Raw genomic sequence first — 16,844 nt, 5'->3', positions numbered from 1 at the left:
GTACACCTCCTTTTGTTTTTACATTTTCTGGGGAACATGTATTAGTTTAAATGTTTTTGTGCAGCATCAATCCGGAGAGATGGTCCCATTACACCTGAAACTATCGAGTCCCCTGGCTGGTAGAACATAAACAGAACTACAAATCCCAGAAGCCTTTGTTCCTCAGCTTGGTCTGCTTTAAAAAAAAAAACGGGTTTGGGAAAGAATCCCTGGAATTTGTTTCCTGTGAAATTCCTAGCAGAGAGCAGAGAGCAGGGTTGGAGAGCGATGGAGTAGGAGTACCAGGGCTGCTGTTGTGTTCACAGCGCTCGGTCCCTGCATGGGGTTACAGCGGCTCTCTGTGTGAGAGAGTGAGGGGGTACCGCGGCTAGCGAGCCCGACACAGCCATGGCAGAACCCCTGCTCAGGAAGACGTTCTCCAGACTGCGGGGCAAAGAGAAAGCGAGGAGGAAAACAGACCCCAAAGACAGAGGTAAGAGAAAAATACGGGCTCTGCGCGTCTACAGGGAATTTGGTAAGAGCGATGGAATGCAATTGGGACGCATGACGTTTTTAAAGTGTTTACTTTAGAAAGAACTACATCGTTTTCATATTTTCAAGACGGGACATGGCGATCAGAAATGTCTGCCATTTGGACTGCAAGAAAACAGTTATACCATTTATTTTTGTTGTTATTTTTAAAGAAATGACTGTAGTTTGTAGTTTTTTGGAATAAGCATCACTCTCTAACATTTACTGGGTATATATTTGTTTTCTCTGTAGTCTGAAGCTGTTGGATTTTTTTTACAGTACTGTATGGGTTGAAGTTTTGTCTCCCAAACCCTGGAAGTTTGTCGTGCTTTTGGGAAACGATGTCTTTTTAGTTGCTGTCATTTTGTGTGTAATCTGAATGCTAGTCGAAATAAAGAAACACAACGTCGAAAGAAACAGAGACGGAGTGGAGTGTGTAAGCCGAGTACAGTGCAGAGAAACCGCAGAGCTGAAACCGTTAGCTGAGGAAATAAAGCCAGGCTACAGTTTATATCCAAGAGCGCTCCGCTGAGAAACGCCGATTACATAAACTTCCATTCAGGAGCCAGGACCGCTAATCTGACAGGGAGCGGTCTGGCTTCTACTGCTGGGACCGTGTCCCGTCATGAGCGTGTCCTCTCTGTCTCTCTCTGACTGTCCCTCTCTCACTCTCTCTCTCTCTCTCTCTCTCTCTGACTGTCCCTCTTCCTCTCTCGCTCGCTGTCTCTCCTTCACGCTTTCTCTCTCTCTCTCTCTTTCTGTCTCTCTCTCGCTCTCTGACTGTCCCTCTTCCTCGCTTTCTCTCTCTCTCTCTCTCTCTCTCTCTCTCTCTCTCTGGTGTCCTGTCGTCCGGGACATGTCTCTCACACCAAAGACATACACTTACAGACCAACCCTAAACATTCACGGCCAATTTGAGCTCCAAGGACCAAAAAAAACATTTGACTGCAGCTGCGGTTGTTGCGCGTTTCCACCGCGCAGATGTTTCCTTTATTAGAGGCAAGGGTTAACACCGACCGACGGGAACATTTCAAACGGATTTAACGCAAGTGTTTAAAAACAGCGCCTCGGTGACAGCTGACCCCCCACCCCAATCACCTCCAACTGTGTAACCCGACCAGGAGAGCTCGCATGTTAGTATAAACACAACGACACGCAGGTAACAGGCAACGTCACATCTCACCTACCTGTATACCGGTACATGAACAAGGTCGAGTCATTTCAGCGTTAAAGCGGATTCCTTCGTGGCGGGTGACTGTTCCGAAATCTCTTTGCAGTTTGATTTCGGTGCAGAGCCTCGCTGGACTCAGTCGACTCGCGCTGTGCGTTTTAATTACGGATGATTCTGAGCAGGAAGGCTCGTGCAACAGCAATGGGTTTGTAACAGGCTCCGGTGCACCTCGGGGAAATAATTTAATAATAATCTGTACTAATTTAATCCCGATTGCATCGTACCAAACAGATGATCCTGGCAATTGGTTTAATTCATCCCAACAAACGGGAAAAAAGGTTAGAAAGATAATGAGGATTAACCCACAGCTCTGGGCAAAAGTTTAGCATCACCCATAAAATGAACACATTTTGCTTCATGAAATCGAATGAAACTTGCTGAATAATGTTACGTTCACATAATTGCATAACGCTTTTGTAGTTTTTCATATACTAAGTGTTAAAGGCTCCGGTAGACTTTTTTAAGGTTTCTTTGACTATGTGATGTTAGATCTAAATTATGTTCATATGTATATATTTTTAATTATGTCTCAATCCTAAAATTCTAGGTGATGCAACACGTTAGCCATGGCTATATAAAGCCTTCTTTACTAATCCGATCTGCGGAATTCAGTGTCAGATAAATATCTAAAGGGATCCCTGTGCAAAAAGGAAGATGCATTTTTATTACAGCAAACATATTAAAGTAAAAATTAATGTCACGTCTTTTTCGTGCGCATCACTCTTGCAAGCGGCCGACACTGCTGCATGGGCACAGACACGTTTAATTGCGTGATAATGTTTACAGTTAAAGCACGGTAACTGAAATTGTATTGAAACTGAAAACGGTAGCAAAGGTGATTAAAAAGTTTATTTTAAATATAATGTATTATTTTTGTGCGAGACTTCATTCTCTCGCATCTGACGGATATCTAAATGTACTGATGTTTCTGATGAACTCGTCATTCAGATGAAAAAAATCTAAGCAGTAAATGCTTCGAACGAGCAAGCGTACTAAATGCGTCTTATCCGTCACAGTGCTGAGTTCACTTGAAGAGGATCATCACGAATCTGATTTGCTGCGCTGCAATCGGGATGTTGTTTTGTCTGATTTAGCACAGGACCCATCCGTGATGATTCACTTCTGGAGCGCTGCAATCGGGATTAGCAGGTGGGCTCATTTAGCCCAATCAAGTGGACTAAACCTGCTTAATCCACTAGTTAGACACTTCAAGTGGACTGAATGTGGTCCTCTGCATTTGACCCAGGGGGGGTTCAGTTTAGCCACGGTGCCCCTCCCAGATCTCAGTACAGAGCCTCATTATCGGATGATGTGCGTGAGAGAGAGATTGCTGTTTCAGTAAAGGGGCTCGGTGGGACAGCTAGTAATCGGAAGACACGCATATCCAAGTGTGATGAAACTGGGCACACCACTGCTTTTAAATATAAGTTTGAAGGAAAAGAAAATATCTTGCTGGAAATACCTGGCAAGGAAGACTCTCCAGGCATGTGAAACTGTGGAGTGGAGCGATCCTAATTGGCTAGATCTCATTTCAGAGTCCACACCCAGGGCTTACTTTGTTTGCAACAATACAATTGTTTGCAGATGCTGTGAAAGAAAAGCCCCTTGTGTCTTGGGATTTGCATGCATTCCTTCACAGAGCGATTGTACAGATTCTCACTGGCTTATCCCCTCCTCCTCGATCTCTGCACAGCCTCCTGGTTATGCCTAAAATAGGGAAAGTGACAGAAAGGCATGTGTGTGTGTAAACACTGGAAACGTGTGTGAGGAAAGAGGATGTGGAAACCACAGGATTGACAAAGACAAGAATGAATATAGGAGAGCTGAGAGGAGTGTGTAGACTAGTGCTCATTATTATTAAGGTGCTGGTAAAGACAGAGCTGAGAGAGGAGTGTGTAGACTAGCGCTCATTATTATTAAGGTGCTGGTAATGACAGAGCTGAGAGAGGAGTGTGTAGATTAGTGCTCCTTTCAAAATTGAAAGAAATATTTTTTCTTAAATGCATTTTAAATTAAAAGTATATTTTATACCATGTTACAGTAAATCTCTCTGCACTAAAGTCTCGTGTGTGCAGTTGTGAAAGAAACACATGTTGTACATTGACTTTCATTTTAAACCATGCTCTCTGATACTGCGTTAAAGAAGGCTGTCGGTTTCTATCACACTTACACTTCCTGGGTATACCAGTGTTTTCTCGGTTAAAGCATGTTACTGGCTGAAAGCATGTCAGTCAACAGGGGAAGCAGCTGATTGGTTAATGAAGAGGTGTGGACAATTCGCCCTCCAGATGAAATGCCCAAGCCAGCGCAACACTAACTGACTGCCCCATAATGCCATTACACTGGCACTTACAGTCTTGATATAAGGAGAAACACAAAAGGCACAGCCTTGTAGCTGTGGCTCCCGACTGCAGTGTTATAAAGAGGGAGCATTGTGTGATGTTTTAAAATAGAAATGCATGCTAACTATGTGTTTCTTTCGAAACTGCACACTCGCAACCCCATGTAGCCAATAGCAGTGAACAGCAGATTGGGGTTCTGGAATAATGCTGTTGGCTAAAACCACGTCCTATACCTTTAATGGGCATCTACAGTACACATCCCGGCTGGGTCAGAACCGCTTGTGTCCAGTCGAAACCGCATGGGATCTGATGAGCTCTGTCTCACCGCAGACTCGTGTCAGACTCCGGTGACCTTTCAGCCTCGCCTCAGGCTCGAGCTGTCCCGGCCACGAGGCCAGCGACATACCCTCACAGCTAATTTTAAACCCTGCTTCACAGATTCGATTTGTGTTATCAGTGCGTCTATGAGAGGCTCTGTTGTACTGTCAGCATTCCCCAGTGTGTGAATGCACTTCATTATCAGAGTGTGTGTGTGTGAGAGAGAGAGAGAGGGGGAGAGACAGGGAGAGAGAGAGAGAGAGAGGGGGCGAGAGGGGGAGAGGGAGAGGAGAGAGAGAGAGGGGGAGAGGAGAGGGGGGAGAGGAGAGAGAGAGGAACGAGAGGGGGCGAGAGGGAGAGAGAGAGAGGGCGAGAGGGAGAGAGGGGGAGAGGGAGAGGAGAGAGAGAGAGAGGGGGAGAGGAGAGAGAGAGGGGGAGAGGAGAGAGGAGAGGGGGGAGAGGAGAGAGAGAGGAGAGAGAGAGGGAGAGAGTGAGAGAGGGAGGGGAGAGAGAGAGAGGGAGAGACAGAGGGAGAGGAGAGAGGAGAGGAGAGAGAGAGGAGAGAGCAAGAGAGAGAGGGGGAGAGAGAGAGGAGAGAGAGAGAGAGAGAGAGAGAGAAATGGGCAATTAGTTGTTTATAGTTAAAGCAAAGTAACTGAAATTGTATTGCGTTATCTTTGTTCTTGTATCATAAACATACCAGAACAAGGGGCCTCAGTTTAGCCCTGGTAACCCTCCCAGACCTCTGTTCAGAGCCTCGTTATTCGATGATGTGCGTGAGAGAGAGGGAGAGATTGAACACTCTGTTTTAGTAAGGGGGCTAGGTGGGGCTGCTAGTGCTTCTCCAAGTGTGATGGAACTTGGTAAGGACTTTCTACAGCCCACATAGAGTGTGGATGGTCATAGGTCACAGTTAACTCTTTTTAATGGCAGCTGTAATTTTGTATTTACAGACATGCAGGGGTTAAATTAATACAGAAAATGCTGGAAAGAAAAGAACATCTAATGTTTGTTTTTTTTTTGGTAATAAAATTACTTATCATGGATTCTAGTTTTCTCCTAGATTCCTTGCATCCCCTGCTATTTTTGATGATGTTTTAAAAATGATATCCTTCAGAGAATAAATTTAAAAAAAACACTTGCTCCTCATCCCTCCCTCCTCTTTGGACATGGGTTCAAATCCAGCTTCTCCTGTCTGAAATGAGCTTGGAGGTCTCTACACTGCCCCTAGTGGACAGTAGTGTAATCCACACACTGGAGCACCATTGCCAGGAAACACTCCACAGTAACAGTTTAAAACACAATGCTAGATTGCATGCAAGTCTCAGACTCCATGGATGAGCTATCCCTGAAAAGCAGGCATTGCTATAGTATGCATTCACCATGCTTTACCAGGGTTTGCAAGCCTTTTAAAATATGCTTTACAATTATGACACATTGCTGTGCTTTTACTATGAGATTATCCTTGACTTGAGACCCAATTCACCTGGCATGTTCCGGACCGGCCCATAACAGTATTCTGCAGTTGTTCTGTCCAATAAAAATGAACTGCTTTACAATTTTTTAAAACCGTTCAATCACAGATGCCATTCCTTTTCGATTGCTCCCTGCAGAAGCTTTGTTTCGGTTCACAGTCTGGTTCTCTCTTGAGAATCTTCTGCAGCAGCAGGCAGTCAGGTCCTGCACAGCTGGGATCAAACGCTTTGCAGCCCCCTGCAGAATGAACTCCTTGTGCTTCATGAAGTCCAGTGAAACCTGCTGAGTAATGTGACCTTAACATACTGAATTACACACGTGTCTGTGATGGCTGGATTTGGTTTGCGTTAGTTAGTGTCCAGGTTGTGCCTCCTCTTCTTTGTGAATTTGGCACAATCACTAGGTGTTGTAAGTGTGTGAACGGTACCCTCTGTTTACAGCAGCTAGTGTCAGTGCACACCTTGACAAATGTCACTAAACGTGGAGATTGCGGTGTGTAATGCTGTCTGAGTGCGTCCGGCTCTTGGTTTGTGAGTCGTTTTGGGTCGGTGGGTCTCAGCGTTTTTATGTGTCGCTCTGTGTCTGTGCGTCTCAGTGTGTGCGTGTTGATCTGTGTTTTGGTGTCTTGGTGTCTGTCTCAGGGAGTGTGTTTATCGCTGTGTGTGTCTCGGTGAGTGTGTCTCAGTGAGTGTGTGTTTGTGTGTGTGTCTCGGTGAGTGTGTCTCAGTGTGTGTGTCTGTGTCTCAGTGTGTCTGTGTCTCGGTGTGTGTGTCTCAGTGGGTGTGGGTCTCAGTGTGCGTGTCTCAGTGTCTCTGTGTGTGTGTGTGTGTGTGTCTCAGTGTGTGTATCTCTGCGTGTCTCAGTGTGTCTGTGTGTGTCTCAGTGTGCGAGTCTCAGTGTGTGTGTGTGTGTCTCAGTGTGTGTGTGTCTCAGTGTGTGTGTGTCTCAGTGTGCGTGTGCCCCCTTCCCGTTGTGAACACTTCCCCACACAGACCCTCTTTGTATCCCTGTGAAGTGAATCCCCCGGGCTGCTCGCCAGGGGCAGGAAGTGGAACATTGAAATCTGTGAAGTCGGAATGCAGCTGACTTCCTGTCTAAGCATGGAGGAGCCCCTGGGGGGAGAGGGGGGGGGGGCACGCCTCCTCTCACACTGCAGAGGAACAGCTCTGAATCAAGTCCCTCAATGACTCGCTTGTCTCCCTAAAGCTGGAAAATTCCCATTAACTCACTGCACGCTTAGTCCCAAAATACCCGCCTAATTTTACAATCTGTCTGCACTACTTTAATAGAGTCAAAGTTAAAAGACGATGCTGTCTGCCATTGCCTTTACCCTTTGCATTCCTGTAACATCTGTATTTATTAGTGCAGTTACTGAGAGGAGCAGACTCTGGAGATTACAGGATACGCCTGGCTCTCTGTGCGAATGTCGCTTTGCCATTGTTCCAGTCTCCAGTCCCATGTAGGCCCACTTCTGCAGCTAAACTAGGTTGCTTTGTTCTGCGTCTGATCCATGTTGTTAATGTGAGCGCCCTCTTTAACCCTGCGATGGCCAAGCAGTTTTTAAACGAGAAAAGCTTTTATTTCTGTAAATAGATCCTGTTTCTTTTTCCCCCTGTCTGGCAGCGCATAACGTACTGCATAAGTAAGATTCTGGCTACATTCTCATCCTGTAGACCCCTGGCTTTTAAAAGTACAAATAAAATGCTGTAAGTACAGGGTCTTGAGCTGCTTCAGTCGGCTGGCAGTTTTAATGCAAGCAGTGCTGTATACAGACCACCCAAGTGACATTAAAACCCACAGCGTCGTGACAGTCAAAATAAAACGTATATGTGAGATCATTGTGAGAAAAAACAAAAAAACCTGCAGTTTGTCATTCTCAGCATATGATTGTATATGCAGTCCATGCATGGATGGCTTCTTAATTCAAGCTGCAAGTTATATCATTTTAAATGAACCCGTGCTGTTGTTCTCGTTTTCTTTTGTTGATTTGAAATGTAATTTTAATCATTTAGGTCACATCAACCCAGATGCTGTTTGCCATGCAGAGTAATTAAAGATGCTGCCAGATTGCTGTGGCAGATATTATCCTGTGTTTGGCAGAAGTACTGTAGCTGTCTGAACTTCTAACAGTAAAAAAGAAACATATTTACTGTGCTTTGAAGTTCTGAAAGCGATGGCTGACCAGAAACAACAGAACAAAGGAATCATTCCGTGAAAAAACGAAGAAGTTCAAGCAGACATTTTCCAGAGTGTTTGAGGTTGTCAGTCGTGACTGTGTTTGCGATTAGACTAGGCTACATCTTATTTCTCATTTTTCAACACAATTTTTTAATTGCTTGGAAAAGTGAAAATGGCAGTTGGTAAACGGAGCACAAAATAATATATTGTATTGGTTGGTTTTGTTTACAGACGCAACTGCAAAAGCTGCCTGCGGCGAGACGAGCCACACTCAATCCTGCTGCCCAGCCGACGAAACAAGCAAACGAGGAACATTCATCACCGTTGCCAAGAAACAAAACTGGGCCAAGCTTTCCCCTGCCTGTAGGGAGCAAAGCTGCCTTCCCAGCAGTGCCTGTCCTCGAGCCCCAGGACTGAGGAGCCAGGAGTGGGATAGCTCTGCAGGAAAGTCCCCGGCTTATGAGAAGGGCCTGAAATCCGTCTCGTCATGCTGTACCGTTGCTCCTACAACCCAAAGCAGCCGTGTTTTGGACAGCCAGGAAATTACTCTACATGCTCCACGTCTTCCTTCAAGCAAAGGTCTGACAGAACAAGGTGTCCCTGAGCTCCAGACACCCGTCCTGAGCTACTCTGAGCTTTCTACATCATCCAGTTCCATTAAAATCACCGGGCAAGGAGCTTATCTCCAGAGCCTGGACAGGAGCAGCCGAGCCTGGGTTCTCTCCTCAGGAAAACCCCAGGCTTCTGAGGAAGGCCTCAGGCCCCCGTTGAACTGCATAACCGAGAGGAGGCTGAGGAGGGACGAGGAAAGCAAGGGGGACATTTGGTACAACCCCATCCCCGAAGAGGAAGACCCCCGTCGTTTCTGTAACCCGTGGAAACGGCGTGAGGGGCGGGGCTCTCCTGAGTGCCAGAGAGGTGTGACTGACAGCAGGCGCGTGCAACGGGCTGGCAGTACTGCCCGGCCTACCAGAGCACCAGGATGTGACACGCTCGGTGTGGACGCCCAACCGCCTTCCAGCTGCTCGGATATTCACAGTCCCTGGGCGACCAATCAGCTCACAGCCACTAGAATGGATTCCCAGGCTCCGGACAGTGCTGGAGCCAGGAATGAGAGCGCAGGTACAAACGACAGGGTTACCAAGCAGCTCTGTCTGCCACACCGGACGATGCGAAACCTTCTATTCTGATTGCAATCAGACCCAAGCTCTTCTGTCTGTATTGGTTTTGCCTTGATTATGTTACCATGTGTAATAATAGGCGCGTGCATGTTCCTAGTTTAAGGCTTTTCTAAAGAGTCTACACATCTGGTTTTTTGCTTCTTGCTTGTAAATCATAAAGTGTGTTGATTTGTTGTTTATTATTACATGCTCACTGATTGCGATTCTACTTTCAAGTGTCGTTCTCATTTATATAGAAATGCTTGCGCTATATATATTGCTTCCCCTGAATATTTGTTCCCCCCAGCGGAACATTTGTTCCCCCCCTGCATGCATGTTTGTTATTTCTCCTGTTTGTATGTAGATTCCGCGTGTGTGATGCTAGTAAACAGGAGCGATGTTTGCAGGCTGTTATCGTGTATTATTGTAAGTGAGACTGGACCTGTCAGAGGGGACTGGGTGGTGCAAGGTTAGGGTCAGGGCTCGGGTAAGTGGGGTTAAAATGAAGGTTTTAGTTGGAAATGCATGGACATAGACTTGTATGCAAAGAAAGATGACTGTGTTACAAAAAAAGAAGGGGGTACAAATATTCTGAAGGGCAACCAATATTCCCGAATATTAGTTCCTAGGGTGTACAAATATTCCTAGAGGGAATTAATATTCAGGGGGGAACATATATTCTGTGACACCGGGATTTCCGATACGTTTCAACACTTCCCTGTTTCTCCTTGCCTCTCAGATATTCTCCCAGCCCCAGCCCCTGTAGTGTCTCCAGGGGGACCTCCTCCCTCGGACAGCCCGGCCGCTCAGAAGAAGCCCGGGGTGATGGAGCGCATCAGATCCCCCGGCACTGTCCGCAGCCTCTCCATGAGGATGCGCAAACTCCCCGAGCTGCGGCGCAAACTGAGCCTTCGTTCCTCCCGGACCAGGCAGGGGACCGGCGACGGCACCTCTCCCCAAAACGCACGCAAGGAATCGGGAAACGTCATCAGCAGGTACCACCTGGATACCAGCGTCTCCGCTGGGGACGGGCCTCGCAGACGCAGGATCTCCTCCAAGCGAGGCAAATCCGCCAGTAAAGGAGGCTACCTGAGTGACGGCGACTCCCCGGAACTGCTGCCCAAGCACGACAGCGCAGGAGAACCGCAGCAAGAGCAAAGGCCGGATCCTGCTGCCTTCCGCCCGTACAGTCTGGCAGACCAGCCCCGGTGCGCTCAGAGGTTGTCGGGCCTGCTGAGTGTCCACCTCTCCGGGCTGGAGGAGGTGAAGTCTCCCCGCGTCGACTCCAAGGAGGTGTTCTGTGCTATCCAGGTGGACGGGGTGACCAGGGCCCGCACCGCCCTCCTCACCTGCAGGGCCAGCTTCCTCAGCCTCAACCACACCTTCAACCTGGAGCTGGAGAGCGCTCAGCTTCTCAAGCTGGTGGTGTCATCGTGGGACTCTGGCGCCAATAGGAACAGGGTCTGCTGTCTGGGGGCAGTCGCCATCCCACCGCTCTTCAGGGGTGAGCGAGACAGAAGAACAGTCTTGATTTCCCCGAGAGGTGCCTCAGGTAGGGTTTTGGGAGGGAGTGTTGCTAACATGCTTACCGCTCTGCTTGCAGGGTCCCGCGCTCAGCAGCTGGCAGTGAAACTGGAGCCACGGGGGCTGCTCTTCGTGAAGATGACCCTGGTGGAGCAGTGGGACGTCCCACCCAGGCCCAGCGACAGGGAGCCCAGGGTCTTCGGGGTAGAGCTGCGCCACCTGGTGGACAAGGAAGCCTCTGCAGTCAAAGTGCCACTGCTGATACAGAAGAGCGTCTCCGAGATTGAGAAAAGAGGACTCAAGGTGGGCAGAGAGATCATCCAGTCTTGAGCTGGGGACACAAGTGTGTTTTTTTTTTGTTTACTTAAGTTTGAGGAAACACAAAGCCACTTTTTCAACAGTGGTTTGAAATCTGGTTCCGGGAGACCTAGTTTGAGGTTGCTGTATCAAATCCCAAGTCTCCCCTGGTGTGCCGCGCAGCGGCCTGAAACCTAGTCTCCTGAAACCAAGTTCCAAACCACAAAGTGGCTTGGTGTTCCCTCAGCTTTAAAATGTTAAGTTGTCACATGTAAAAAATGTCAAACAGTGAATGGAAGTGTTAGAATAAACATTTTAGTAAGATAGTTGTGAACAGGTGTTAGCAGGTTCCCTTTACAATAAAGCAGGATGAGACATTCTTTCACACAGTGTCAGGATTCGCACATTCTGGAGGTATAGAGAGGGCTCTGTGTCTCACGTTGGGACACAAGAACATAAGAAAAGTTTGGGAACGAGAAAAGGCCATTCGGTCCCTCAAGACTCATCCCTTCTTGGCACCATTCTCCTCTACTGGGGGGAACTCATTTAAAAGCACAGAATCTCTTTTTAAATGTTGCCAGTGTTTTAGATCCTACTGCTTCACATGGTTGGCTATTCCATGCATTTCTAACTCTCTGTGTAAAGGGCTTCCTCCCTTCTCTTCTAAACTGTCTTTTCCATTTAGATTCTCTTGTTCTTCTCTCTGTGCTGAATTTGAAGTACAGCCTAGTTGCCCTGATAGCTGTGGTTTAGTTGCTCCTAGTCACAGTGGGTAATGCATATCTCTGCCATGGTACAGAGAAGGACAACTAGGCTGATCTCAGGGCTTAATGACAAGAACTATGAGGACAGGTTAAAATAATGAAATCTCTTCAGCCTAGAAAAAAGGTGAAGTATCTAAAACACTGGGAACATTTAAAAAGAGACTCGATTCTGTGCTTCTAAACTAGATCCAGGAGGGGAGAATGCTGTGCCAACAAGGGACCAGCCTCGATGGCCTTTTCTGATGCTCATTCCTCTGGTGTCCGCTGCGTGTGTTGCTGATGCGTTTCTTGCAGGTGGTGGGTCTCTATCGACTGTGCGGCTCCGCGGCTGTGAAGAAGGAGCTGCGAGATGCGTTTGAGAAAGACAGCACAGCCGTGAACCTTTCTGAGGAGCTCTACCCAGACATCAACGTCGTGACGGGTGAGTCACAGTCCTGCGAGCTGAGACACCAGCGTGACTGTAGCTAACTGACTGCTTTCACAAACCTGTGCTTCCTTATATAGAAGCATCAAATGCATTTTATTGCAAGAAACACATGCTGTAGTAGCCCTTGTATCTGGCACTACACAAGGTTAAAGGCATCTCTGTTTGCAAGCCTCTGATTTGCCATCTCTTCAAACCAGTTGGCTGCTTCCCCCATTTTACTAGCATGCTTTCAGCTGGTAACATGATTTGACCCCAAATACGCTGCTGAGACGTGACCTAGGAAGTGTAACGGATGTCTGGAGAATAAGGCACGGAAACTGAGCACTTTCTTTAATCGAATGTAGAACCAGATATCAGGTTTTAAAATGCTTATTTTGATGTTAGAAATACATGAATCAGACGTTATGACTGAATGTGTTTCTACAAGTGAATCTAATCAAGAAGAATGCATTCATTCAGACCGCTTTGCTAATTAACATTAGTTGGAATTTAGTGAAATTATTTTGTGTGTACTTTGTATGTACTTTCCTCAGCTCAGTGATCTTGTAGAGGCGTGTGGAGTGTGTGTTTGCATTGAGAGTGTGTTTGCGTTTTGCTGTAGACAGGTGTGGAATTCCTCACCTTGGAGAGACAGCATGTCTAGTCCTGACTGGCAGACCACTCTCTCTCCCCTTGTCCTCTCCTTCCCCTCACTCTCTGGCTCCCCCTGCAGGTATTCTGAAAGACTACCTCCGGGAGCTGCCCTCCCCTCTCATCACCAACACTCTGTATGAGGTGGTCCTGGACGCCATGTCAAAGAGACCCCCCAAGAGCGCCCCCAACAGGCCAGAGCTGGAACCGCAGCGCTCCGCACAGACAGTCAGTCTGCTGAACTGCCTCCCTGAAGTGGAAAAGGTCAGAGCTTTGAAGAAGCACATAGATTAACGTTTCTTAAATCCTCTTCAATATTGATTTATCCATGAGTGCAGACCCAGAGGAAACCAAGTTCAGTTCAAGCTGTAAAGGTTTAAACAAAAGGTATTTTACTAAACAATCGACTGGAAATGATTTTAAAATGTCTTGAAAAAAGGTTTTCGTCATTTTCAGTATCTCTCCCTCTCTCTCTGACTCAATTCAAATTCAAATTGGCTTTATTGGCATGACAATAAAAATAATTGTGTTGCCAAAGCACATACATGGCATAACCAACTCAAATATACAAAGAAATTTTTAAATACTAAACAGTATCCCTCCTCCCTCTATATTAAACAGTACCTCCCTCCCTTCCCCTCTATATTAAACAGTACCGCTGGCTGTGTGTTTGTCTTCCCCCAGCAGGATTGAGAGCTTCTGGGTATTGCACATTTTGGGGAATTCTGGGACTAAATCACAGAATTTGGGAAAGAAAAGGCTCTCTCTCTCTCTCTCTCTCTCTCCCTCCCTCTCTCACTGTCTCTCCTTTGCTCCCTCTCTGACTCTCTCTCTCTCTCTCTCTCTCTCTCTCTCTCTCTCTCTCTCTCTCTCTCTCTGACTCTATTTCAGGCCTGTACTTGGCTGCCCTCCAGAGTACAAAATGTTACAATTCCCTGAAATGGTTTCCTTTTTGGGACATATTATCATGTTTGTTTAATCTGCTGTTTATGTGTGCCAGCTGGGTGTTTTAAACGACCCCATTATTACTGAGTATATCTAAAGAGCAAGCTTTATAGCTGCATAAGATCATACTGTAAGAGAAGTCACACACAGCCAGCTAGTTAGAGCTAGTTAGATGCCAGGGTGTGTGCATGAAGGCAGATGGAAGCCCTACTTGTAGAGACGTGAATGGGGTGACCCCATTTGAACCCAGGTGAACCCCAATAACAATACCGGACCTCCTCTCTCCTGTAAAAAGGCCACTCTGACGGTACTGCTGAACCACCTGAGCCGGGTCGCCTCCTTCAGCGGCTCCAACCGGATGACGTCACAGAACCTGGCGGTGTGTTTCGGGCCGGTGCTGCTCACCCCGAGTCCGGACCCCTCGAGGCAGGGGGCAGGGCGCAGCTTCGCTCACTCTGAAGAGATCGCCAGCGCCGTGGACTTCAAGAGGCACATCGAGGCGCTGCACTACCTGCTGCAGCTGTGGCCACGTAAGAGGCCGTGGGTCTGGATTTGGAAAATGTCAGATCTTTGTCAGTTTTTCGTTAAGTACACGGAAAACTACAGAGCGGCGTGCAGTTCAGTATGTTAACCTGACGTTATTCAGCGGGTTTCACTGGACTTTATGAAGCACGATGTTGTTCTTTCTGGGGAGTGATGCAACCCTTTTTGGCCAGGGCTGTAGTGTTGGAAATAGGTGCTGTGTTAGCTGTGACCACTAGAGGGAACCCTTGCTGAAGAAGCCAGCTCTTTGTTTAGAGAGGAGCTGGAAGATGAAGTATAAAGGGGGGGGGGGGTGATTTTTATGTATAAAAGAAAGTGATAAAACGAGTTTGTGTGTGTGTGTGTGTGCGAGTGTGTGCGTGTGTGAGGTGTGTGTGTGTGTGTGTCAGTGTGGTTGGTGTGTGTCAGTGTGTGTGTGAGGTGTGTGTGTGTGTCAGTGTGTGTGTGTCAGTGTGTGTGTGTGTGTGTGTGTGTGTCAGTGTATGTGTGTCAGTGTGTGTGTGTGAGGTGTGTGTCAGTGTGGTTGGTGTGTGTCTGTGTGTGTGTGTGTGTGTCAGTGTGTGTGTGTATGCCAGTGTGGGTGGTGTGTGTGTGTGTGTGTGTGTGTGTGTGTGTCAGTGTGGTTGGTGTGTGTCTGTGTGTCAGTGTGTGTGAGGTGTGTGTCAGTGTGTGTGTGTATGCCAGTGTGGGTGGTGTGTGTGTGGTGTGTCAGTGTGTGTGTGTGTGTGTGTGTGTGTGAGGTGTGTGTGTGTCAGTGTGGTTGGTGTGTGTCTGTGTGTGTCAGTGTGTGTGAGGTGTGTGTCAGTGTGTGTGTGTGACGTGTGTGTGAGGTGTGTGTCAGTGTGTGTGTGTGAGGTGTGTGTGTGAGAGTGAGAGCTGGGACCTCTCGTGACAGGTCTTGTTCCTCTGGCCTCTGCTCCACCTTCACACACCTCACACACACACACACCTCACGCTGTGGGATCGTTGCTCATTTCTGAATGTATTCTAATGATGAAACTTTGCTAGCATTTCCTCACACGTCCTCTTCCCTGTCTCTCTACCAACAGTCCCAAGCAAAGATCCAGTTCGGGACTCCCCAGTCTTGGACCAGCCTGTGTCCCAGAGTTCCTTGCAGCCTCGGCCACGCCCCCTTCTCCATCTGGACCTACCCAAGGACTCGGTGGTGTCGCGCAGGGGGCGTGGCCGACTGGAGAGCCCGCCCTGTAACCGCTACGCGGGTGACTGGAGCGTGTGTGGGCGGGACTTCCTCCCAGCCCCGGAGGCAGACTATGATGAAGTGGCAGCCACTGACAGCGAGGAAGAGGAGGGGGAGAGGGGGCTGTGGGGCCCGCAAGGGAATCTGTTCCCCCGGGACTTCAGCCTGGACCCCAAAACCATCGATCTGGACGCCCCTTTCACCACCAGACTCAGCCTGAAGGATTTCGACACCTTGATTTCCGATCTGGAACGAGAACTCGCCAAACAAATTCACATCTGCCTCTGAAAGCGACGTCTCTTTCACAGACCGCCACGTACTTCAAAACAGCCATTCAGCTTCAAGGACTGACATTTTAGTAATAAAATATAGAATAAAGAATTTGGACACACACACACACAAAAAGGAAATGCGGTACCTGCCATCTTTAGCACATACTTGTGTGTGCCGCACCTGGCCCTGGCATGACTCATTTGCAGAAGTAATCTCCTGATTTGTGTTTTGTGATATATCACAGCTTCTTATCCCTGTTTAGAAGTCAGTTTCAGTCTGGCAACTTCCCTGAAAGAACTAGAGACGGGTCACATGTCCACAACAGACCTGTCACAGTAAATCAGTGCAGGACCAGTATTCTATTGACAGTGTTTTGGCAGGTGTTTCTATTTTCTTTGTCATCATTCTACAAGCTTTAACTCCTGGGGTATTTAAAGAGAAATATTTTGATATATTACATTAGGTCAGTGCAGAACAGGGAAGGGAGTTCTATATCAAAACAAATGTCATGTATTTGACTTCATGCTTTGTGAATCAGGACCCTATTCTCAGAAGTAGGATGTGCCTCTTTGGTTTCCTTTGATAAAACATTGACGAGATCCTGTCGGAGAATCACGCCCTGTCCGGATCAAAGTTCAGTTCTCGATCCACGAACGTGTGGTCCGGTTCAGAAATCAGAGGCTGTTTCTTAAAGCTTCAGAAAAGATTGGATGATTCAAAACTTTAAAGAACGTTTTTGATCTAGTCCTTAAAGGACCAGTTCCCATTCCCAGTCCCTTTCAATCAATTCCAGCACATCGGTGATCAAAATTGCAATTGGCAGTATTCTGTTAAAAAGAGCTTCTCGCGGGGGCAGCAAATTACAAAAACTGAAGTCGCTGCTACTGCGTCAATTAAACTGACTTCAAATGAAAGCAGCTGAATGATCAGTTATGATGGGAACTGGGAAGTGATTTTAAAAAGGAACTGGAAATGGAACTGGAATAAAAAAAACGTTATTGCCCCCCAGCCCTGCTTATAAGAAGATA

General features: G+C 47.4%; 1 protein-coding gene across 1 annotated transcript; it reads left to right on the top strand.

The window, feature by feature from the left end:
• The first annotated feature begins 153 nt into the window (after positions 1-153).
• On the top strand, positions 154-16,788 carry LOC117966871 (rho GTPase-activating protein SYDE1-like). Its single transcript, XM_059008202.1, has 8 exons — positions 154-472; positions 8,287-9,177; positions 9,955-10,719; positions 10,819-11,042; positions 12,095-12,221; positions 12,940-13,121; positions 14,098-14,332; positions 15,395-16,788. Exons 1-8 carry the CDS (start codon positions 388-390, stop codon positions 15,829-15,831), a joined length of 2,946 nt encoding a protein of 981 aa, XP_058864185.1. The 5' UTR covers positions 154-387; the 3' UTR covers positions 15,832-16,788.
• Positions 16,789-16,844: the final 56 nt, after the last annotated feature.

Source organism: Acipenser ruthenus, chromosome 36 (genome assembly GCF_902713425.1).
Source record: "Acipenser ruthenus chromosome 36, fAciRut3.2 maternal haplotype, whole genome shotgun sequence".
Lineage (NCBI taxonomy): Eukaryota > Metazoa > Chordata > Actinopteri > Acipenseriformes > Acipenseridae > Acipenser > Acipenser ruthenus.
Note: the sequence above shows the minus strand (reverse complement) of the source record. Positions and strands in the feature narration are given on the sequence as shown.